Source organism: Mesoplodon densirostris, chromosome 2 (assembly GCF_025265405.1).
Source record: "Mesoplodon densirostris isolate mMesDen1 chromosome 2, mMesDen1 primary haplotype, whole genome shotgun sequence".
NCBI classification, from domain to species: Eukaryota; Metazoa; Chordata; class Mammalia; order Artiodactyla; family Ziphiidae; genus Mesoplodon; species Mesoplodon densirostris.
The window spans coordinates 18,435,957-18,460,587 of NC_082662.1; the positions used below are offsets into that span (position 1 = coordinate 18,435,957).

General features: G+C 48.9%; 1 protein-coding gene across 3 annotated transcripts in view; it reads left to right on the plus strand.

Moving 5' to 3' along the window:
- ZBTB40 (zinc finger and BTB domain containing 40) overlaps positions 1–19,936 on the plus strand; it is an 83,818-nt gene extending 63,882 nt beyond the window's left edge. For all 3 annotated transcript variants that reach the window (XM_060089125.1, XM_060089127.1, XM_060089126.1), the window contains 7 exons: positions 468–674; positions 6,726–6,890; positions 9,485–9,699; positions 10,929–11,091; positions 11,794–11,880; positions 13,106–13,332; positions 15,138–19,936. In XM_060089125.1, the coding sequence (XP_059945108.1) occupies positions 468–674; positions 6,726–6,890; positions 9,485–9,699; positions 10,929–11,091; positions 11,794–11,880; positions 13,106–13,332; positions 15,138–15,332 (1,259 nt within the window). In that variant the 3' untranslated portion in view covers positions 15,333–19,936. The remainder of the gene's footprint in view (positions 1–467; positions 675–6,725; positions 6,891–9,484; positions 9,700–10,928; positions 11,092–11,793; positions 11,881–13,105; positions 13,333–15,137) is intronic.
- Positions 19,937–24,631: the final 4,695 nt, after the last annotated feature.

The following is a 24,631-nucleotide window of genomic DNA, read 5'->3' on the forward strand; positions in this document are numbered from 1 at the left end:
ATTGTGGCTATTATTATTCATAATAATAATAATAACTATTAATAATAATAGTCAGCTATTTCACACCTGACTCTTAGGTTTCCATGCATCACTTGTTTCTTGATAGTAAACAAGAGTCCTAGAAACCAGGGGATGTAGAATTTGAATTGTTTTCCGTTGCCCCAAACCTGATGAAACAGAAAAGTGAGTTTTGTTTCACTCCTTCTGGGTGACTGGGTCCTATTTAAGAGAGAGAGAGGAGATAGACAAGATAAACCCGGAACACTTGATGCCTGACCCAGCCAGGAAGGGACCAAGGTGGCTTGGAGCGCTGGGTGGTGGGCTGATGAGCAGCATGGCCTGGCGTCCTGTGGCTCACGCTGTGCTTCCTCTCGAGGCCTGGCCTGAGACAGTGCTCGGGTGTATCCTCCTGCTGAATTCATAACATTGATCACTAGCATCTCTGGTCCCTGGCATGGCTTCCCTAGGCATGCAGTACCACAAACTGACGGAGCATTTTGACGAGAAGCCGTTCTCCTGTGAAGAGTGTGGGGCAAAGTTTGCGGCCAATTCTACCCTGAAGAACCACCTTCGCCTTCACACTGGGGACCGTCCGTTCATGTGCAAGCACTGCCTCATGACCTTCACCCAGGCCTCTGCCCTGGCCTACCACACCAAGAAGAAGCACTCAGAAGGTAAGGTGTGGAGAATTTCTTCACTTTTCCTGCCAACGTTCACACTGTGAGCTGCCTAAAAACCTATTTGGGATTAGGCGTGATATATGTCTCAAAGAGGTCAAAAACAGAAACAGACATGGACTCTCTAGGTGCACAGTTGCTGGGAATACATATGTGCACAGACATGTAAAATGCTTTTGGTGAGAGTTTCTGAAGAGAGGCTGGCTAACATAATATTATGACTTTCTAGTTATAGAATTTACATAAAGCCAGGAATTCTTTGGGCTTTGAGGTGGAGTTCAAGCATAAGAAAACCCTTGGTTGAGCACCTGCTGTGGATCAGGCAATGGCAGACACTAAATGATCTACCTGGAATACCTGGGATCACAGAGCTGACGGTCCAGCGTATCTCTAGTATAGAGGCAGTTACCGTGCAGGGTCAGGGTCATCGATCAGAGGTGTGATATGGAATAATACCATTACAGGGAGATACAGAAGAATGAAGTAGGGGTTTCTAGTCCAGTTGTTGGCGGGGGGGGGGGGGGGGGGGGCGGGGCGCGGTGTGTTGTCAGGGAAGGCTACTCGGAGGATTCTGTACATCATTTGGAGCATTTATGTGTGAGCACAAATGCCACCATCATCTTGCCTGGATTGTCGTTGTAGCCTCCTAACTGGTCTCCTCCTCTCACCCTTTCTCTGGACAGTGTCCTCAGTACACAGGCCCAAGTGATCCTTCTAAAGCTAAACCACGTTAGGTCATCTCTGCTCAAAACCCTGCAAAAGCTTTTCACCTCATTCAGTGTAAAATCTGAAGGGTAGCCTGCCAGGCCCCGCATGATCAAGTCCCCGTTACCTCTCCAACCTTATCTCTTACTGCTCTCCCCCTCGCTTGCCCTGTTCTACCCGTTGCAGCCTCCTTGCAAGGCCTCTCACCTGCAGGGCACCTGCTGCAGGACCTGTGTTCCTGCTGTTCCTCTGCTTGGAATGCTTTCCCTTCAGACTTCTCCAGGCTTCACTTCCTCACTGCCTTCAAGTCTTTACACACACCTCACGTTCTCTGTTAGGCCTTTCCTGACCACCCTGTGTAAAATCTCAGTGCCCCAGCCCCAGTTCCCCTGCATTATTTTTCTCCCTCTCACTTATCATAGGATCTGTCATCTACGTATTAATTTATTTTGTTTATAGTTAGTCTCCCCCTGTTAGAATACAAGCTCCATGAGGGTAAAGCTCTTCGTCTTTTGTTTTCCTTCCCTCTGCTATATCTGTGGAACTTAGAATAGTACTTAGCAATAGGAGGTCCTCAATAAACATTTACTGAGTGAATGAATTTCTTGAGCATTATTCCAGGCACTAGGGATAGTGTAACTATACACAAGCCCACGGAGCTAACTTTCCAGCGGGTAAAACAGACCATATAAAAATGTGTAATATAAATTCAGGTAGTAGTCATTGCAATGAGGAAAAATAAAGCAGAATAAGCAGCAGGGGTAGGGATTGGGAACTATTTATTAATATTTGTTTCATCAGAGAGAGCAGAGGAGATTTGAATAGAAACCTGAACACAGTGAGAGACAGAACCAATGGAAGATCTAGGAGGAGAACATCACGAGTACAGAGCACCCCCTCTCCAAGTGGGAACGAATGAGACTTACCTGTTGGAGGGACCGAAGACAACTAGAAGGGGCTAAAGCACAGTAAATGAGGGAAAAGGGTTGAGAGATAAGGTCAGAGAGGTCACCAAAGGGCGGATCTTGGGACTTCCCTGGTAGCGCAGTGGTTGAGAGTCCGCCTGCCAATGCAGGGGACGCGGGTTCGTGTCCCGGTCCAGGAAGATCCCACACACCGCGGGGCAACTAAACCTGTGCGCCACAACTACTGAGCTTGCGCTCTAGAGCCCACGTGCCACAACTACTGAAGCCCACGTGCCTAGAGCCCATGCTCTGCAACAAGAGAAGTCATCTGCAACAAGAGACGCCACCGCAGTGAGAAGCCCATGCACCACAATGAAGAGTAGCCCCCGCTCGCCGCAACTAGAGGAAGCCTGTGCTCAGCAACAAAGACCCAAAAATAAATAAATAAAAATAAACAAGTTGGGGCTTCCCTGGTGGCGCAGTTGTTGGGAGTCCGCCTGCCGATGCAGGGGACGCGGGTTCGTGCCCCGGTCCGGGAGGATCCCACGTGCCGTGGAGCGGCTGGGCCCGTGAGCCATGGCTGCTGAGCCTGCGCGTCCGGAGCCTGTGCTCCGCAGCGGGAGAGGCCACAACAGTGAGAGGCCCGCATACAGCAAAAAAAATAAAAATAAAAATAAATAAGTTTATTTTTTAAAAAAGAAACCAAAAGGCCAGATCTTATAGGATCTTCTAAGCCAAGGTAAAGACTTTGGTTTTTATGTGAGGTGTGTTCGTTTCTATTGCTGCTGTAAAAAATTACCAGGAACAGTGGCTTAAAACAGTGCAAATGTATTGTCTCATCACTTTGGAGGTTAAAAATCCAGAATGGGTCTTACGAAGCTGTGTTGGAGGGGTTGTAAAAAAATGTTCAAGTTTGGGGATATGTTGTTGAAAGTGGAAGTGACAGGACTGATAATGGATTAGATGTGGGATATGAGGGAAAGAGAGGAATTAAGGGTAGCTTTGGGGGTTTTGGCATGAGCAGCCAGGTAAATGATGCTGCCATTTACTGAAACAGGGGAAACTGGAGTGTGTGTGTATGTATAGGTGGGTGGGTTGTGGGGGTGGTGGCGGTGGACTCAGGAACTCTGTTTTGGCATGGTGGTAAATTTGAGCTACTCTTGGACCTCCAGCTGGACAACTAGGCTGATAGGCAGTGGATATAAGTCTGAAGTTTTAGGGACAGCTGGGAGATAGAGATGTAAATGTGGGAGCTAGAGAGAATGTGGGAGCTAGCAATGTACAGGTGGAATGTAAGGCTCTGAGATAAGATCATCTAGAAAGTGGAGACAGAGAAGAAGGCCAAAGGCTGAGTCCTGGGCTTCTCAATAATTTCAACTCTTGATTCAAGAAACCCTGTTTTTCTTTTTTCTTTTTTTTTTTTTCCCTGTTGTACTGCTACTTTATTTATTTATTTTTTACATCTTGATTAGAGTATAATTGCTTTACAATATTATGTTAGTTTCTGTTGTATAACAAGGCGAATCAGCTATATGTATACATATATCCCTATATCCCCTCCCTCTTGCATCTCCCTCCCTCCCACCCTCCCTTTCCCACCCCTCTAGGTGGTCACAGAGCACCGAGCTGATCTCCCTGTGCTATGTGGCTGCTTCCCACTAGCTAGCTATTTTACATCTGGTAGTGATATATGTCCATTGCCACTCTCTCACTTCGTCCCAGCTTCCTCTCCCTGCCCCCTGGTGTCCTCAAGTCCATTCTCTACGTCTGTGTTTTTATTCCTGTCCTGCCCCTAGGTTCATCAGAACCTTTTTTTTTTTTTTTAGATTCCATATATATGTGTTACCATATGGTATTTGTTTTCTCCTTCTGACTTACTTCACTCTGTATGACAGACTCTAGGTCCATCCACCTCACGACAAATAACTCAATTTTGTTTCTTTTTATGGCTCAGTAATATTCCATTGTATATATGTACCACATCTTCTTTATCCATTCGTCTGTTGATGGACACTTGGGTTGCTTCCATGTCCTGGCTGTTGTAAATAGTGCTGCAGTGAACATTGTGGGACATGACTCTTTTTGAACTATGGTTTTCTCAGGGTATATGCCCGATAGTGGGATTGCTGGGTCATATGGTAGTTCTGTTTTAGTTTTTGGAGGAACCTCCATACTGTTCTCCATAGTGGCTGGATCAATTTACATTCCCACCAACAGTGCAAGAGGGTTTCCTTTTCTCCACACCCTCTCCAGCAGTTATTGTTTGTAGATGTTTTGATGATGGCCATTCTGACTGCTGTGAGGTGATACCTCGTTGCGGTTTTGATTCCCATTTCTTTAATGATTAGTGATGTTGAGCATCCTTTCATGTGTTTGTTGGCAATCTGTATATCTTCTTTGGAGAAATGTCTACTTAGCTCTTCTGCCTGTTTTTGGATTGGTTGTTTGTTTTTTTGATACTGAGCTGCATGAGCTGCTTGTGTATTTGGGAGATTAATCCTTTGTCAGTTGCTTCATGTGCAAATATTTTCTCCTATTCTGAGGGTTGTCTTTTAGTCTTGTTGTTTCCTTTGCTGTGCAAAAGCTTTTAAGTTTCATTAGGTCCCATTTGTTTATTTTTGTTTTTATTTCCATTTCTCTAGAAGGTGGGTCAAAAAGGATCTTGCTGTGATTTATGTCGTAGAGTGTTCGGCCTATGTTTTCCTCTAAGAGTTCTATAGTGTCTGTCCTTACATTTAGGTCTTCAATCCATTTTGAGTTTATTTTTGTGTATGGTGTTAGGGGGTGTTCTAGTTTCATTCTTTAACATGTTGCTGTCTAGTTTTCCCAGCACCACTTATTGAAGAGGCTGTCTTTTCTCCTTTGTATATTCTTAATTCCTTTATCAAAGATAAGGTGACCGTATGTGTGTGGGTTTATCTCTGGGCTTTCTGTCCTGTTCCATTGATCTATATTTCTGTTTCTGTGCCAGTACCATACTGTCTTGATTACTGTAGCTTCGTAGTATAATCTGAAGTCAGAGAGCCTGATTCCTCCAGCTCTGTTTTTCTTTCTCAGGGTTGCTTTGGCTATTCGGGGTCTTTTGTGTTTCCATACAAATTGTAAAATTTTTTGTTCTAGTTCTGTGAAAAATGCCATTGGTAGTTTGATAGGAATTGCACTGAATCTGTAGATTGCTTTGGGTAGTATAGTCATTTTCACAAAGTTGATTCTTCTATCCAAGAACATGGTATATCTCTCCATCTGTTTGTATCATCTTTGATTTCTTTCATCAGTGTCTTATAGTTTTCTGAATACAGATCTTTTGTCTCCTTAGGTAGGTTTATTCCTAGGTATTTTATTCTCTTTGTTGCAATGGTAAATGGGATTGTTTCTTTAATTTCTCTTTCAGATTTTTCGTTGTTAGTGTATAGGAATGCAAGAGATTTCTGTGCATTAATTTTGTATCCTTTGCCAAGTTCATTGATTAGCTCTAGTAGTTTTCTGGTAGCATCTTCAGGATTCTCTATGTATCGTATCATGTCATCTGCAAACAGTGACAGTTTTACTTCTTTTCCAATTTGGATTCCTTATTTCTTTTTCTTCTCTGATTGCCATGGCTAAAACTTTCAAAACTATGTTGAATAATAGTGGTGAGAGTGGGCACCCTTGTCTTGTTCTGATCTTAGAGGAAATGGTAAGAAACCCTTTTTTTCTTAACAAAATCTTATTCCAAAGTGTAACATATAAAAAATGAAAATGAGATAGATTGCCCTAGTTGAGGTCAGCCCTAGGATCTGGGCTGTCTGGACTCTCACCTTATTGATTTTCCCATTTCTCTGTTGGCCCATAAGGGAGATTGAAGGTACATTTGGTCTAGCATTTTTTTACAAATGCCGATTTTCCAGACTTGCTCTTTACCGGTATTTTCTAATACTCTCTGGCAGTCTAGTCATTGTATTTTCATTAGTGCATGAGAAAATAGAGAAGCCAAGAGAATCTTTATAGCAAGTCACTGGCAGAAAGCTGTCATTCTTTTCTGAATCCATGTCTGTCATTTTTACGTGCAGTTGCATTTCTGCCCTGTGTGTTTTTCACGGGATCCAGACTCCCGTATTTCTGGGCTCAAGGATATATCTGTTCCCTGGGAATGGAATGAGCTCTTACATACTTGTAGTGGCCAGATTAACAGATGGCTGGTCTTGTGTGATGAGAACTCTGTCCTTATCCCTCAGGGTAGGGAGACACTGATACCCCCTCTGTGTGATCAACTGTGTTTGTGAGGTACCATCTGATAGGATGGCTCAGACCTCTCACCCAGTGTATTACAAATTGCCTCGTGTTTTACTGTCATCTCCCAGGTTATATTTCCCTGCTGTGTGCCTTAGAATGTGACTTTGTTTTTATGAATGCCCTAAATGTTTAGTGCTGCCTCTAAGAAACTCATGTATATTTCCAGGAAAAATGTATGCGTGCCAGTACTGTGATGCTGTGTTTGCCCAGTCCATTGAGCTGTCCCGCCACGTGAGGACCCACACCGGGGACAAGCCATATGTCTGCAGAGATTGTGGCAAGGGCTTCCGGCAAGCCAATGGCCTCTCCATCCACCTGCACACCTTTCACAGTATGTACTGAGTTTGTGGGTATTAGGCACTCGGCACCAGGCCTGGCGCTGGGAAGGCGTGCAGCAGTCGTAACAGTCATCACTCCCACCAGAGCTGGGCCCCGTTCAGTGCCTTCCCCTCTCCTATTTTCCTGCAAAAGCCAGAGTCCCTCATTCCTATTTCAAGAAGAATCCCATTTTAACGTGTCATTGTGTGATTCTCTGTCCAGGCTGTTTTCCTTGTCTTCCGTTTTCGCCCACCTGGCTCTTTTTGGCTGACGGAGGCCCATTATGTTTGAAGGAAAGCGTCTCTATAACAGACAGGCTCGCAGAGCACCAGCATATTTCCATTTGTCCGCTGAGCTTCTTTTTCCTACTCCCACTCTCATCTTATGGTCATAACCTGCCTTTCCCCATAGGAGCAGCCTGGACACTTTCTGAGTTAATGTGTACCACTGTGAGTGGTCCCTGGTCATGTTCCCTTAAAAAGCCTTCTGCCCAGCATTCTCTTCCAAATGCCTTGTATTCACCCAGTTAGTAGTGTCTGCCCCCATCTTTGTCCCCTTCTACTAGAACTGATACAGTCAAAAACACACTTCCATTCAACACACACAGGGGAGGAAGAGGAGATTTTGTGATTCCTCATCACATCATCAGGAAATCGCCAAGGAGGCGTCCGCTGGTCACGTCACATCATCTTCAGCTGCTCTTGTTGTAGCAGTCGTGTGATCAGCACAGCCCAGCAGGGTGGTTAAGAGCTTGGGCTCTGGAATCACACGGGCCTGGGCTTGAATCTTGATTACTCTGCCATTTACTTCTTTGAGGCCTTAGACAAATTTCTTTACCTTTTTAAGCCTCTTATGCCCCTTCTGTAAGGTAGAGAAAATAGTAATACTACCACATTGGGCTGTTGTGAGAATAAAAGAGATATCACACATAAAGCATGAAGCTCCATGCCTGCCACATAGAAAATGCTCAGTAAATGCCAGAGAGTATTGGTGACAAGAGCAGCCTTCTCCAGTGCCATCTGTCACCATAAGAGCCTGCCTTTTGTTTTCATGCCATGCACCTTGCATACCCTTCTTCCCTTTTCCCCTCCCTACTTCTGTTCCCCACACACCAGTTTCTAGCTGTTGGCAAATACAGTATCTCACAGACATGTGCTTTCTGTCAACACATTCAAGCCTGTTGTCAGCCAGCCAACAAGGCACTTCGCCAGAGCTTGTATGTGCCCAGCATGTGGCTGGGCACTGGGCAATACAGGAAAACATAAAGTGCTGCCCCCCACTCCCCACAAGGAGTTTACAAGGTTGTCCAGAAAATCCAGTTGCAGTAGACTTCCAGGTGAGTGGGATTTGGCTTGGATCCAGTGCCACAACTTTGAAGTCCTCTCAATCTCTTTAAATGACATTCCGCTTTAGTCTCCTTTTCCCAGTAGCATCACACGAAGTCAGGAAAGGGGAAGACATTATCAATTTTCAGAATAGAAAAGACCCAAAACACTTTGCCATGACTTGGAATGGATCACCCAAAGCAGGCCCAGCATCCAGGCCCCTCTCTCATTGACTGTTCCTTGCCTGTTTCATAGGATCACATCATTGCTTATGGAGAATTCCTTCGGAGTATCTTAAAAGATAGTGTGAAACTGAGATCTCAAGAGCTCACGTCCACGGGGATACTAGTTAATGATGCCGAGTGCTGCTGCGTGTCAGAATCCCTGAATTAACCTGGAACCTGGATCAGTGCACACATAAGATTGGCTGATGGGCTGGGCCTTTCTGTGGGCAAAGGATTTTATTATTCAAACATTTTACTTTCTGTTACCTTCAGAAAAAGACTGAACTTTCCTGCCACAGGATGGCAAATGTATTCTTCATCAGTGCTAGTTCTTATTTTTGAAGTCCCACTGAGGAGTTGCCTTGTCCAGTGCAGCATGCAGCTCAGAGCATGACCTTGGGAGTGAAAGCTGGGATTGTTACCCAGCTCAGCAATATCATACTTGTGCCATTGGGCACTCTCTAAACCTTGATTTTCCTAATCTATAAAATAGGACTGGTAGTAGAACCTACACATAGGGTTATTGGAAGTTTTAAGTGATTTAATATATGTAGGCACTTAAAACACGCATGTCATATAGCACTTAATAAACATTACTTCTGAAAATATTTTTGTTGTTGAATCTAAAGTGGGGATCAAGGAAGCATTCATCCTCTGCATTGTACTACTGACAAAAAAGGAAATAGTGATGCTTTGGGGAGTATGTGGGAAATCTCTGTAGAGAATTAGAAAACCCCAAAACACCCACTGCAGGCAGGGGAAGAGCAAAGGTGATACTCCCTGGAAAGTACTAAGATGGAATTTAACTTGTAAGATGTAAGATGAGGAATTGAGGTAAACTAATGCTCAGAGGTGGTTAATCCAGCAGCCTCAGAGGAACCCCACCTCCCAGGATGAAGGTAGGAGGTAGTTAGGTGATGGATGCGGTGATTTCTGGCCCTTCGAGTCTGTCACCCCGCATGACCTCTAAACAGTCTTGCTTCTGGAGCTGCACACTGAAAACCACTTGTCACTGATTGTTGCCTGTGGTGTCCCCCTCCCTCCCCTCATGGAACCAGACATAGAAGATCCGTATGACTGCAAGAAATGCAGGATGAGCTTCCCCACTCTGCAAGATCACCGAAAGCACATCCACGAGGTGCACTCCAAGGAGTACCACCCCTGCCCCACGTGTGGGAAGATCTTCAGCGCCCCTTCGATGCTGGAGCGGCACATGGTGACCCACGTCGGAGGGAAGCCCTTCAGCTGTGGGATCTGCAACAAGGCCTACCAGGTGAGCTCAGCTTCTGCGGGCACCTTTCCTGGGCCCTCATCCACTCTCCCTTTGGTCTCCCTTTGGTCTCCCTTGGTCCCCGTGTTTGTGGCTTGCAGAACACCTCTTGTCTCCAGGATATGACCATTTGGCTGGTTCTCATGAAGAATGCAGCTGATAGGTTATTCAGATCCTCTGTGGTGACCTGGTCAGAATGGGGTCAGTGGGCGAGCTTTAATTGGAGCCAAGAGTTCTTGCACTTCTTCTCTTAGATTTCAGCCTTGTCCTGAACTGAATCCTGCATTTTCCCTGGATATTTACATTCTTTAGAACCTATTGATCCCATGTGTTGAGGGATGTGAGAATGACACTGGGGTGTGTAACGCTACCTGGAATTATCTTGTTTAGCACAATTATTAGTGTTTTGTGGGGTTTTTTTTTAAACTCCTGGGGAAGAGCTCTGCTTTTTTACCTTAGAGTTTGCTATGTAATTGAAGGGAAACCCCATACAGATCTGAAAAGAAACCACTTCTTTGAGAAACTCTAAGACCACAGAGAAAAGAATGGCCCTCGCTGGCATGTATAGCATTTGGGTACAGAGAGAGAAACCCAGCAGCTAATTTCAGCTCAACAGAAATTGAGAGCTAACTTTGTTCCAAGCATTGTGCTGTGACGTTAGGGTTACAGAGCTGGGTAAAACCTGGGCTTGGTCTCTAGGAAACCATGGAATTGTACGGAGAGTGTTGCAGCGCTGCTCTGGAACCCGGGAAGAAGGGGCTTACGGAGTAGGGACAGCACTGCCCCTCTCCAGCGGGTTTCCCTGCTGTGCCCTGGGCCTCTGACAGGCAGCAAGACAGCTCGGTGGTGAAGCACAGATTCTCCATTCAGAAGGCCAGGGTGTGAATCCTGGTCCTCCTGTTTACTAATCGTGTGACCTTGGGCAAGTCACTTCACCCCTCTGTGCCTCAGCTTCCACGTCACTGGAAAGAGCCTAATACCTCCCTCCTAAGCTTGTGAGGAATGGGTTTCTGAAGGCCCCGGCCCTGCCCTGTGGTGACCTCAGTAAATACGCAGGTGCCTTGTTCCCATGAGCACCAGCGTCCCCTCGCGTGTCAGCACTGACTGTGGTGGGTAAGGGTGCGACTCCAGGTCCATAAGCTTCCCTGGGAGCGCTTTTCTCTCATGAGGCTTTGTGAACTCTCCAGCTTGCTAGAACATCCAAGACCTAACATTTGCCACATTCCTTTTAGCAATTGTCTGGTTTGTGGTACCACAATCGGACCCACCACCCTGACGTGTTTGCTGCTCAGAACCATCGATCTTCCAAGTTCTCGTCACTCCAGTGCAGCTCCTGTGACAAAACCTTTCCCAACACCATTGAACACAAGAAGCACATCAAAGCAGAGCATGCAGGTGAATTGGGGTGCCCTGGACTGGGAGTGGGGGCTGAGGAGTGGAAGGGGCTTGGTGACGTAGCATCCTGGGTTCCAGCCCTAAATCACGACTTCTAGTGCTAGAGTGTGGTGTGCTGCAGTGACAGCCTCTTCCTCCCCAGCACACCGGCAGGTGCCACGTCAGTCCATCAGTAACACTAGCTTGAGTAGCAGTAGTTCTTGCAACTGGAGACGTAGAGCAGTGTGACTCCTGCCAGCCTCGGTGGTGATTGGTCGTGTCACATGGGAAGCGTGGCACACAGGCCAGGGTGGGACTCCTAACTCTAGCTGTGTGACCTTGGCAAGTGACTTCTCTTTCTGAACCTGTTTCCTTTTCTTCAGAAAGTCAATTATTCATACCTGTGTTACAGATAAATTGGGGGATAATCACAACAGCTCGCAGTTATGAAGTGTTTCCTGAGTACATGGCGCTATGCTCAGCACCCGTGTGTGTTTTCTCCTTTAATTCTCACAAAAACCCTCTGCATCCGGGCACTTGGATCCAGATCTGGCGCTCTTTACCACAGATTGCACTAATGTAGCATAGGTATCAGGATCCTGGCACTTCGTAGATGCTCGCTAAGTGTGAGCCATCACCCCGCCCCCAGCCCTGTTACTCCCCAGGCTCAGAGAATCTTCCTTTTGTTCTTTCCCACCACTTCTTTCCTCGTGTGTTTCGCAGATATGAAGTTCCATGAATGCGACCAGTGCAAGGAGCTCTTCCCCACGCCAGCTTTGCTGCAGGTTCACATCAAGTGCCAGCATTCAGGTCAGTGCCCCTTCCAAGATGCTCCTGAGCTGCACTGCCCAGGGATGGGTCTCATCTCCACCATCTGCAGCTGTGCAACCCAGGCTAAGTAACAACTAACTTGTGCCTCAGTTTCTTCATCTACAAAACAGGGACGATTGCAGTACCTACTTCATAGCGTAACCGTGAGAGTTGAATATGTTAGTACACAGAAAACACTTAAGGCCTGGCACCAGTAAGCATCTCGTAAGCGTTGCCCATGATTATCATTGTTCCTGCTATATCTTACCAAATCGAAAATGCCAGTTATATAAGAGGCACCACTTCTAATGAACTGTTAAGAAAGAAAAACTGCTGCCAGTTAAACTATGCTTTCTTATCACTTGGAGTTTGCAGGTTATCCTAAGTGCTGCTTTGGACTTAATTTGATGTAGATTTTATGCACTCTTGTATGCATACATAAAAAAAGGAAACGTAAGAAATAAGTTGATTAACGTAAGAATTCAGCTTCCCAAGTAGCTCTCAGTTCAGACTGTTGACGTGAGTGTTATTCCACATGGTGCTGCCCTCCACCGTCAGGAGCACTGGTGATGGAGCGCACGGTAAGGTGGCTTTGGTGTCTCGAGCATTAGCAAAACTAGTCTTCTGATTCCTGCTTTGGGAGTGTAGCTGCACGTCCAACCCTCACCTCCTCCCTCCTAAACCATTCGTTTCCTGTGCGTTTAAAGCATGCAGCGCTCCTGTCTTAGGGCTTTTCTTTCAGACTGTGGACGTGCGTTCTGCAAGTCTTGATGCTGCCCTTTTAGGTGTCCGTGCAAGTGCACGTGCTGACAATTATACCCAACCTCCGTGGCCTGTAACAGTAGTAAGATGCCACGGATCCCATTTCAGAGACGTTAAAACGTGCATCTTAGAACTGACGAAATAAACATTGTCAGCATCATTACAGTTGAATGAATAATGGGCTTTGGCAGAGGCAGATTTAGCCTGAATCTGATGCTAATGAAGCTGCGCCTTGGAGCCTTTCACTTGGCGGGACCCTTCCAAAGATCTGCCCCTCATCCTGTATGTGTAATTTTGTATCCGTTTTCCTAGAGAGGGCTCCCCAAACTGTACATGCTCCAGGCCCCACAGGAGCTGAAGAGCTGCCTCTGGACCTGCCTGTGCTCCTCGCCCCACCTTGCACCTTCCTCTCCCCTCCCTGCTCTCGTTTCCCTCAGTCACTCCCTCTGTCCCCCTCCTCCAGGGTCACAGCCGTTCCGGTGTCTGTACTGTGCAGCCACTTTCCGCTTTCCCGGGGCGCTGCAGCACCACGTCACCACTGAGCACTTCAAGCAGTCGGAGAGCACCTTCCCCTGTGAGCTCTGCGGGGAGCTCTTCACCTCCCAGGCCCAGCTGGACTGTCACTTGGAGTCTGAACACCCAAAGGTGACGGGCACTGAAAGCCAAGCGGCCGCCTCACAGATGGTGCAGGTGATTCTGGGGCCATCAGATATGAGGGTGCTGACACGGGGCTCCTAAGGCTTCTCTGGAGGCAGTCCCATCACGATAGCTAGCCTTTCTCCCCGGGGCTCTCAAAGGGCCCCGTGAGTGATGCATTCATGACCAGGAGGATCTTGCAGAAGAGTCTCTGGACCTCTTTCCAAACAGAACAGAAAATTCTAGCCTCCTGGTGACTACATGTGAAATGGCCCCTGAGTAGAGGGAAGCTGGAACAAGAATTTTTAAAAGCAGAATGACATTGGCCTCTCCTCCCAATTCACACACTCCCTCACCTTCTGCAGAACACCATGGGATGTGGTGAGAGTTGCCGGAAACCTCGGAGGAGGGTAGGTGAGCTCTTTGTTGAGACCACCTTCAGCTGAAGTGCTTTGGTAGCTCCTCTGGGCTGGGCACAGGGCACATTTGAACATCTGGGCTTCTCACCTTTACCTGGATGAAAAGCCCCCCTCTTCTGATATTTCAAGGCTGTGCTTGCTCCAGCCCCTCTTTGTGTCTCTAGTTCTATTACTGCCTTCCCGTCTTCTCCAGAGAGGGTGGGCGGGAAGGGAAAAGAAACTCCGTTCTGTTGATTGACAGTAATTTGTGAATGGACGGGAGAGGAACTGTGAGCTGGCTGGGCCGCCCCCAGTCCTGTCCCGTAGAGCAGCCCCTTATAGCCGTGTTCTTACAGGCCTCTGTGGGGAGCAGAGGGCAAGACAGGCGGCCAGGCCTCTGGGTGCCAATCCTGCTGCCATTTCAATGAGAACAGCTCTGCTTTTATCTTTTTTATATATTAGGATTCTGGGTAAGATGTCCTTTGGGGCGAAAAAAAAGATTCCATTGCTAAAAAAAAAAGAAAGAAAAACAGTTTGAAAACTGCTATCCTAGGTGATTTTTTATTGAACATCACAATTGGTCTCTTCACTCCTACAGCAGAGACGTGGCTGAGCTTGGCGTCTCCATTTCTGCCCACTCGGGTCTAGTGGAAAGCGCTTGCTGCTCTCGGCAGCTCTCAAGAGCCAGGGTTGCTGTGCCCTCTGCGGGCGCTCTGTATTGAAAACATCCAGCTGTTCCGAGCTCCATGGCTCAGAAACATCAACTCGGAGGTTCAGGCAGGAACTGGGTGTACTTAACCAGACTAGTTCTCCCTGAGATGGGAAAGGCATCTTTAACAGATGCTGCAGATTTGGAAGGGGCGTGTGTGGGCTGTGGAGGAGAGAAGCCAGTGCCCTCCAGCCTGGTGAGCTGCGTGAGGGAGCTGACAGAAGCCACATTTTGTCTGCCCGTTCTTCTTCCTGTAGCCATTAGCTCTGTAGCCACGTAGCCTCCAAGTAAGGCTCTTAGCCTGATCAAGGTCCAGACATGCCACCTTTGGCAACCCGAGGCTTCTGGTAAACCATTCCCATTTCCATGGTTCAAGCTTGACACGAACCACTTTGATTCAGTAGCATTCCTTTCGCACGGCACGCACTTCTGCAGTGTAATCCTCAAGACAGGAAAACCCAGTGTGAGAAACTGAGCCCGCGTTCACTGGTGTGTAATCAGAGTCCAGGCACCCTGAGGTGGCATACTGAGCTAAATTATAGCAGTTTGGCACACAGACTTACTTAAATTGTTTGCCTGCCTTCTCTTTTGCATCACTGGTGTGAGACTTGCCTCTTCCCATTAAGCACATGTAACTGCTCTCCTCAGGTGAAGACATAAATATCATTACAGCGTGAGATGAAAACCATGTAAATTCTGGGGAGCCAACTGTGGACACTGCCCAGAGCAGCCTCACGGTGTTTCCCTTTCAGGTGATCCAAACCCCAGAGCCGGTGGCCCAGACGGAGCAGGTGATCACTTTGGAGGAGACCCAGCTTGCTGGTTCGCAGGTGTTTGTGACATTGCCCGGTTCACAGACATCGCAGACCAGCTCTGAGCTTGTGGCAGTGACGGTGGAGGACTTGCTAGACGGTGCCGTGACCCTGATCTGTGGGGAGGCCAAGTGAGCGGCCGCTCATCGTGGAGGGTCCCACGTTTGCAGTAGAGAGAATGCTCCGCACTTGCCTTTTGCCCTTCCTCCCTCGATGTCCTGAGTATTGAGCATCTTAGCTTAGCACCAACCTAAGTGGTCTCACTTGGGAAACGGACAGAAGCATCATGGTTCTCATAAAACCAAGTCTGAGTCATCAACACCAACGCGACCGCCCTCCGTAGCAGGCAGGCCTGCTGCTGTGGCTTCTCTGACACTGTCCATCCCCAAGTGGAGTATAGCTTCTGAAACAGAGCCTGAAAGAGCAGTGAGATAAGAGCTGGTGACCGGAGTAACCAGAGCGATGTGGTGTGCTGGCAGCCCTCAGCATGCAGAGCAGCAGTTCAGTGCAAGACAGTGGCCCACAGAGTGGGGCTGCAGGCACTGCCAGTGCCTTCTGGCCATTTAAAAATGAGAGAAAATAGGGGGCTTCCCTGGTGGCGCAGTGGTTGAGAGTCCGCCTGCCGATGCAGGGGACGCGGGTTTGTGCCCCGGTCCGGGAGGATCCTCCCACATGCCACGGAACGGCTGGGCCCGTGAGCCATGGCTGCTGGGCCTGCGTGTCCGGAGCCTGTGCTCCTCAACGGGAGAGGCCACAACAGTGAGAGGCCCGCGTACCGCAAAGAAAAAAAAAAAAGAAAAGCACCATCAGACCATCTGGGGATTCCCAGCCTTGAGCACACTCAGCCCCTTCCTCACGTCTGTCACCCTTCCAGCCTCCTCTCATGGTGGCGGTAGGACAGGTGGCAGCATGCTGACACAGGAAGGCTTCATTTCCGTGCTGAGTCCCACTTTGTCAGTATAGTCAGCCATTCCCAAAACGAAGCCTCTGGAGTGTTTCTTCTGGGAATGTTCAATGTGAGGCCATCTAGCTGCAAACCGTCTCTGCCTTTCCAGGAAACTCTTCATGGTATTCTGCACCTGAGGCTGGTTCCCATCCATAGCTTTTCTGTGGTGTCCTCAATCCCCTTTCCCTAATCAAAGCCTAAAGCTTCTACCCAACCTGGAGGCCTCATCCCCTCCCTGAGGAGCACGGGATACATGTAACGTAGCAGTGAACCAGCGCCAGGTGGAGTAGCGCCCATGGTGGCCCCTGAGTCTTCCTCCTGCCAGGGTCTTCCTTGCCTGTGAGTAGCCTGTTGTCTGAGCTCTTTCCAGCCGCCACTATGACTGCAGGTCAGTGATCCTTTGGAGTCTGAATTTTAAAAGCTTTTTCATCTTCAGTTCCTAAAATATAATCTGATAATTAATGGTTTATGGAATCCATTATGAAGTGCAATTAGATGGAGGGAATGAGTAGCATTTATCTTCCTTTCCCTGATGGCAGAAGGTTGAAGTCTGCTAGGGCCGTGTTCACACACCCAGCACGGCTCCCTGCCACCTCGTGTGGTTGACCCCCTGCGGAAGGTACTGCCCAGTTTGATCACTCACCCTCAAAATACAGGCTGGCAGAAGACAAGGCCACCCCTTCTTTCTAAGCACATTTCACATCACCAGGTACCAGCAGGGGAGGGGTCGATCTGGGTCATGGTCGCTACTTCTGTCGCCATCACACGTTGCTGGAAGGGCAGAAGGTGGGACCTTAACACTGGCCAGTGTGTCTGCTGGCGTCCATCCTGCTCTGTGCAGGCAGCTGGGCCAGCTCACCCCGCCACCAGTTGTGTGCTCATTTTATGTGCAAATCATTTGAGCTTGTCAGCTCAGGGATTGTCCCATTCTGAAGTAAACGAAGTTTTCAGAGGCCAATAACTGACCAGAAGATGGTGCTCAAACCTTTAAGACTTTGCCTCCCTGTGAGGCCCTCACTGCTTCTGCCACGGCCGTCTCTGTCTTCTTAAGGGTTTTCAGTTCTGTGAGCTGTCAGACCAGGATTGCTCTTGATCAGCAAGTGATGAAATGGCACCGAATCTCCCCTTGGCACCAGATAAAACCCATTGAAAGAGTGGAGCAGCCCTGCTTACAGGGCATGGAGGCCAAGCCCGGCAGATAAGAGTGCATGGGTGGGGCTTCCCTGGTGGCGCAGTGGTTGAGAGTCCGCCTGCCAATGCAGGGGACACGGGTTCGTGCCCCAGTCTGGGAAGATCCCACATGCCGCCGAGCGGCTGGGCCCGTGAGCCATGGCCGCAGAGCCTGCGCATCCAGAGCCTGTGCTCTGCAACGGCAGAGGGCACAGCAGTGAGAGGCCCGCGTACAGAAAAAAAAAAAAAAAAAAAAAAGTGCATGGGTGGGTGGGAATAGCAGTGTTATCAGAACTTCTTCCAGCCAAAAAAAACAAAATTTTAAAAATTAATTGCTGAGGACCTGTAGGGGAAAGTGATTTTTCTTTTTAAAAAGTCTTATGAATAAAGAAAGCTATAAGCTTTAAACCCAACTTCCAGATCCTTTCAAGTACTGAGGCACCCTTTCTCTGGTTTCTGCTGGAGACCCAGATCGTGGCAGGACACTCGTTTTCTTCAGCATCACCAGACTCACAACTCACTTTGCCAAGAGCAGACAGAGCCGTGAGATAATGCTGCTGGCTGCGCCCTCACCCTGTGGCACAGCCAGCAGGAGCACGAGGCCTGTGCTGGTTCTGGTCAACGTGAGCGAAAGGTCCGCCCTGAATTTCGTCTCTGCTCTGAGTGGACCTCGGCAAGCTGCTGCATCAACAGCGCTGTTACAGTGCTGCTCCCTAGAGACGCCCGAGCATGGATTTTATTGTAGGAAGACTTTTTCTAGCCCTACTTGGCCATTTTATTCTTTTCTCCCACTTCTGCCCAAGAGACCTTCTGAATTGCTGCCACGGAGGACATGTTATCGGGGTCCCCTTGGCCACATCACTTGCTCTCATGTGGCAGTGGTGGTCTCTGCCTTGTTGCCATGGTGCTGCCCTTGTGGCCTCAGGGCTGAACCCTGGGGGCGCTGGCAGTGGTGTAGAGGAGTCTGTGGACTTGTTGGAACGTGTATTTATTCGGTAAGACCCCAACTCTTCTCTGCTCCCAGAGCCTATGAAACACCTGTTGAGGAGGAAAGGGCAGACAGATTCCAAGCTGGAGTCTGATTCCGTGGGGGTCACTTACGGAACGGCATTTGCCCATCCCTGGTGAGTGAGACAGACAGCAAGTAGATGGCTCAAGAGCGAGGATCGCTCTGGGAAGATGGGACTGCAAGTGTGTGAGCAGAGCCTGAGGTGCAGCAAAGGGGCAGAGACTTGTTTATTTTATAAAACCTGAGTCCAGCAAGTGCCACAGTCTACAGTGTGAATGCCAGGTTCCCTGGTCATTCAAGTCCTCTCTGAGGAAGCTGTCTGACTCTCCCCTCCCACCAGCCATGGAATATATTTCAGCTTCATCCCCCAGGGAAGAGCCCTGAGAGTTGCGGACTGAGGGTGAAATAGATCCAGTCAAACAGGGGTAAATGGGGGAGACAAGGGCCCTGTTCTCTGCTCATGGTGTAAATCGAGGAGAAAGATGAGATGGGCCCAAAGAGTTTCTCTACCCCAGGTGATGTTGCGGTCACCATAGGCTGATTACTTATTAATAATATGGGGTGGGGGATTTAACTCTCATGTGCCTGAGATCTAAGAATTGACTAAGGGTTGGAGGAACTGCCAGCCTTACCTAGCATGGTTCTAGGGGACAAGCAATATTTCTATTGAATTGGGACTAGGAAGCTGGACAGTGGTGGAGAAAATCCTGGGATGCTTTAATCAGTCCTCCCAAAGGAAGACTTCAGCAGCCCCTGCCCTGCTCCGCTTGGCCTAGTGTATTGCAGGGATACTTGGGAAGTAGGGAGAAAGTGGGAGTGAAAGAAAAATTAGGGGTTGAAAGGAGTATTTTGTTGCCATGGAAAACCTTGGGGCTAGTAGGACTTGGGCCAAAAGCTCAGAAGCACAGCCAGAACTCAGAAACTTGCTACACCTATGACTTGGCCTGTAAGGAAGGGAGAAGCTGCTGTGCTTCGGGGATTACATTGTTGAAAAAAAAAAAATTTTATCCCATCGGCTAATTTAGATTGCTTCCAAATCATGGAAATGTTGCATCATTTCCCTTACAAAGGCCAGTCACACCTGCTACCACCCGCGGTCAGGACAGGGTGCACATGTCCGGCCAGGTCAGCCAGCACACGGTGGCTGTTTAAATTGGATTACAAACCATTATTCGTGTTCAACTTGCACTATATGTAAATAAAATATGTACTTTGAAAAAAACTATGCCGCATGAGTTTCAAATGGCCTGTGATGCTATAAACCTGTTTTCTCTTTGGTTCTGGGCAGCTGTCAGATGGGACCAGGCTTGATAGGCCTGGTTTCCTAGGGGCTACTGTGTACCTGTGGGCCATGTTAGCATGGCCTGGGAAGGACAAAAAAACTCTCCTGTCGTGTGGAGTCTCATTTTTCTAAACCCTCGTTCCCAGGGAGCAAGTATGGTGCAGGGTTTCAGAGACAGGCTTTGGTGTCCAACCTCGGTACATCCCAACTATGCCACTTTATGACTGTGTGACCTTGGTGAGATACTTACCCTCTCTGAGCTCCCTCCTTCCAGCTCCCATTCACAAATGGAGGAAATTATTGTATTTACCCCACAGAATTGTAGTACTAATTAAAAGCCTAGATTTAATGTTTAATGTTTGGTGTTTGAAATTTGGTGTTGAAAATTTTACTTGTAATTAACAAAGTCCTTCACCTACAGGTCAGCCATTCCCTACACTTTCTAGCACTGGGAAGGTTGTTCATTCCTGCACCTTTACGTGTCTTGTTCATTCCTGCACCTTTACGTGTCTTTCATCTTCCTCTCTCTGCATCCTTAGGGATCTTTATAACAGCACTTTTCATTTATCTCTTGAATCTCAACTGCCCCCAAAGCACAAAGTGCTCAGCAGATAACTATAAAATAAGCAGAAACTTATTCATGGTGAACAGCTGAAAATGTCATGTTGCTGACAGCCAACAGGGAGACAAGAGAGGCAGACACACAGATAGGATGTGCGTACTTTCTGCAGTAAGAGTCCTGCAGGTAAGGCCAGGGGTGGGGGCATCATATACTGCAGCCGCTAAGCTCAGGTCCGCCCTGAGGCAGGGCTGGGGGTGACTCTGCTCACTTCTCCTGGGACAGTCCTGACCCTTGCCCAGAGCCCACAGGGCCTTTAGGAAGTTATGCCTTTCTGCCTAAGTGGTGTCTTTGGAGGGGGCTGGAGCGGTCGTATCTGGAGCAATAATCCTGAGTGTCCCAGGCAGCTGGGCTCCGGCCATGAAAGTGTGTGTGTTCAGAGAGTGAAGTGCTGCTGTGGGTCAGGAGTGATTGAGCAGAGTTAGGATGTGGGCCGAGCGATTCCCCGGTGGTGTAGTTACCTTAAGCCTGGGCCATGGGGCTGGCTGCAAGGGGCAGAGCAGCGCGGTGCAAAGTGCACGGGCTGGGGAGCTTCGCAGCCCCCCTCTAAGCAGACTGTGACCTTGGGTTAGTCGTCCCTAATGATGACAGTGAGGAGGATAGGCAACATCTGTAAAATGGCTAACAGTATAGACGCTTCATAGATGGTGTCTGTTAGTGTTTCTAACACTTTAAAAGAACCTGAGGGAAGAGGGCAGAGAGGGCAGGAAAGGAGGATGCCTGAGGTACCCTAAGAGGGCCTGGGGTGGAGGCTAGGGGAGCCCCAGACCAAGGTCACGTGGAGCTCTCTGGGCTGCATCATATATAATAACCCAGAGCCTCTGTCCCAGGCCAGGGTGGACGGGGATAAGAGGGGGGACAGGACCTCCTGGGTTGGAGCCGGACTCTCAGAGCTCCTTGGTGCCACAGCTGAGGGGTCACGTCTGAGGAAAGACAGACTGGATGTCAGGCGGGAGCACATCCAGTGAGAGCGAGGGAAATGGAAGCACTACGTTTGTGACGATTTCCGGCCTTCCTACCTTGCCTCTGGAGCTCTCAGATTCATTGTTTATCTTCCCCTCCATGAGCTGGTACTCGGGCGTGTGTTTGGGTGAAAAAAGAGAAATAGCTTATGGCTCAGTGTGGACTCGTCCTAGACCTTTGTTGGGAAACACTCCAGGACTCAGGCTTTCACTGAGAAGAGAGCATCTAGGACGTGGGCTTGGAAGCTGCGCTCACCTTCTGGTGAATGTTCTCCAGGCTTTTCCTTGTGCATCTGTCCCGTCCTCTGCTCTGTCACACAGTGCTACCAGAGCAGAGGTCCCACGTCCACTAGACACTTGTCTCCCTGACATACCTGGCACCAGACAGTGAGCCTGGGGAGCTTGGTAGGTGTTGCTGCCGTTCAGCCAGGAGCGGGCAGTGCTCCTCCCACCAGCCCTCATGCGCTTAGGCAGAGCCCAACTTCCACCTCTCACCCTGGCCAGCGAGCAGGTTCCCCAAGTTCCCTGTGGGCTGATCCATCAGAACATCCTCCTTTCTTTGTCCTCTGAGGAGAGCGTAGCAGAAGGCCAACAGCAGCTAGCTGGGCCCAGAGCTTCCCAGCTTTTCTGATCAAACACCACTCCTGTCGGCTCTTGCACTGGTTCCCCCAGCGCAGACCAGAAACAGCTGATCAAACACGTCAGTCCAGGGACCCACAGCCCTCTCCAGGGGAGATTTCATAGACCTGCCATCAGGAGTGTCTGATAAAAATGGGCAGGGGGTGGGGAAGGGGACCCATGAGGCTGGCATGGGGCCAAGTGGCTTTTCACTCCACTTAAGGTTGAAACCTCTGTGCTCCACGCAGGGTCCAGACCAAAGCTAGCATTTCCAGAGAGGCCAGGGCTAGAGCTACCTGTGAGCCCAGGGAACTGAGGGGAAATGTGCATGCATGCATGACTTGGGGGGGTGGTGAGAGAGATGTCAGGTAAGAGTGCATGTGGGTTTGGGAGCATGGGATTATTAGATTGTCACAGGATGATTTAAGATCCTCCCTCGCTAAACTGTGACCCTTTCAAGGGCAAGAGCTGTGCGTTATCCTTTTATTTAACACACACACACACACACACACACACACAGTTAGCCTGGCACAGCAGGTGTCTTTTAGTCCTGAAGTTCTGGAGTCTCTGAGGTCCTATTATGTGCATGGACCCATGCCCAATGCTGTAGAGGTTGGGGCCATATTGAGCTAAAATAGTGTGTGATGTCTGCTTCTAGGGGACTGTTAACCTGGTTGGCCAGGCAAGGGTTGTATATGAGAAACAAGTACCAAAAACACCATTCCAGGGACTTCCCTGGTGGCGCAATGGATAAGACTCCATGCTCCCAATGCAGGGAGCCCAGGTTCAATCCTAGTCAGGGAACTAGATCCCACATGCAAGCCACGACTAAGAGTTCGCATGCCACAACTAAGGAGCCCGTGTGCCACAACTAAGGAGTTGGTGAGCCGCAACTAAGGAGCCTGCCTAACGCAACTAAGACCCGGCACAACCAAATAAATAAATATTAAAAAAAAACCAAAAACACCATGCCAGTCCAAACACACGACCTAAATATCTATAAATGCTGTGTTTCTTTTTTATTTTTGTCTTTTTCTTTGGGGAGAGGATTAGTATTTTTGAGAAATATTCTCATAATTAATAATTACTGTTATTAGGTGCTTACTACGTGTTGGATACTGGGCAAAGAGCTTTATGTAATTTTTATTTCACCAGCACCATGATGTAGGTACTGTTGTTACCGCATGTTACAGGCAAGGAAACCTACACCAGAAAAGCCACTTGACAGTTAAGTGGCCAGTGAGCTGCACAGCTGGGATGTGATCCAGGCTGCCTGACTCCAGAGCTTGCTCTTAAACACCAAGCTACATTCAAGCATTTCTTGCTTAATACCCAGGTAGCCGGAAAATACCTAGGCAGCCGTACTTCCCAGTCCTTCAGCCACGGGTCTGTGCCACCTGGACTGTTGTCATGGACCTACTATGTCTCCCAGGCTCCTCTCTCCTTCCTCTTCCCCTCTATCCATCCTGCCTGAGACAGCCTGCCAGGCCTGAAACTCTGCTTTTCTCAGCTGGAAATGTGTCCAGTAGCAGCAAGAGTTGTGTTCTTTGCCTTGTTTGGGGACTAGATTGTTTGTGGCCTAGGAACTGTCACTTTTGGGTGCCCCACTGCCCCTCACAGTGTCACCCATCCTCAGTCGACCCTTGACGGCTCGGGTGGGGCTCTTCCTTAGAGTCAGAGGACAGCTACAGGTCCTGCCTCGGCTCCCATTGAGCCCAGCACTGGGCCTGGCCCAAGTGGGTGAGGGTGGTTCCCCACCAGGCAGCTCAGGGAAGCATCTTGGCCTCTCTGCCTTCCCCATCTCTCCTCTTATCCTGGGCTCCTGAAGGAAACAATGTTTTCTAGAACAGCAATCATTTCATTGGAGAATACAGGATCAGAAGACAATATAAAATGCAGTGGTTCAGTGTCCTGTTTTAGAGTATTCAGATCTGAGTTCAAATCCCTGCTCTGTCCCTTGTTAGATGTGTGCTTGGGCACGTTAACTTTTCTTTACCTTGATTTTTTTTTTCTTATCTGTAAATTGGAGGTAGTAAAAACTCTAAGAATTGTGGAGATTAAAAGGAACACGTGGGGCTTCCCTGGTGGCGCAGTGGTTGAGAGTCCGCCTGCCGATGCAGGGGACTAGGGTTCGTGCCCCGATCCCGGAAGATCCCACATGCCGTGGAGCGGCTGGGCCCGCGAGCCATGGCCGCGGAGCCTGTGTGTCCGGAGCCTGTGCTCCGCAACGGGAGAGGCCACAGCAGTGAGAGGCCCGCGTACAGCAAAAAAAAAAAAAAAAAAAAGGAACACGTGGGGCTTCCCTGGTGGCGCAGTGGTTGAGAGTCCGCCTGCCGATGCAGGGGACACGGGTTTGTGCCCGGGTCCGGGAAGATCCCACGTGCCGCGGAGCGGCTGGGCCCGTGAGCCATGGCCGCTGAGCCTGCGTGTCCGGAGCCTGTGCTCCACAACGGGAGAGGCCACAACAGTGAGAGGCCCGCGTACCGCAAAAAAAAAAAAAAAAAAGAAAAGAACACGTGTAAGACTCTGGTGTAGATCATAGCATGTAGGAAGTGCTCAATAAAAATACCACTCATGTTATCAAGGGACCCAAAGCCTCGGGTGGTCCTATCCCAGTGTAGAGACCCCACTGGGTGCTGCTGAAGCTCAGGTAGGGTGGACTTCTGTGAGGGAGTGGAACATGAAAAAGAGGGCCAGCCGGACAGAGTCCCTGGAGGGCAGGGCCCGGTATTAGCCACCTCTCCATCCCCATTTCCTTGGTGTCTGGCACCTGTCTGGTGTCCAGGGAACACCTGCTCTGTGACTGGTGAGCAGCAAACCCAGGAGCA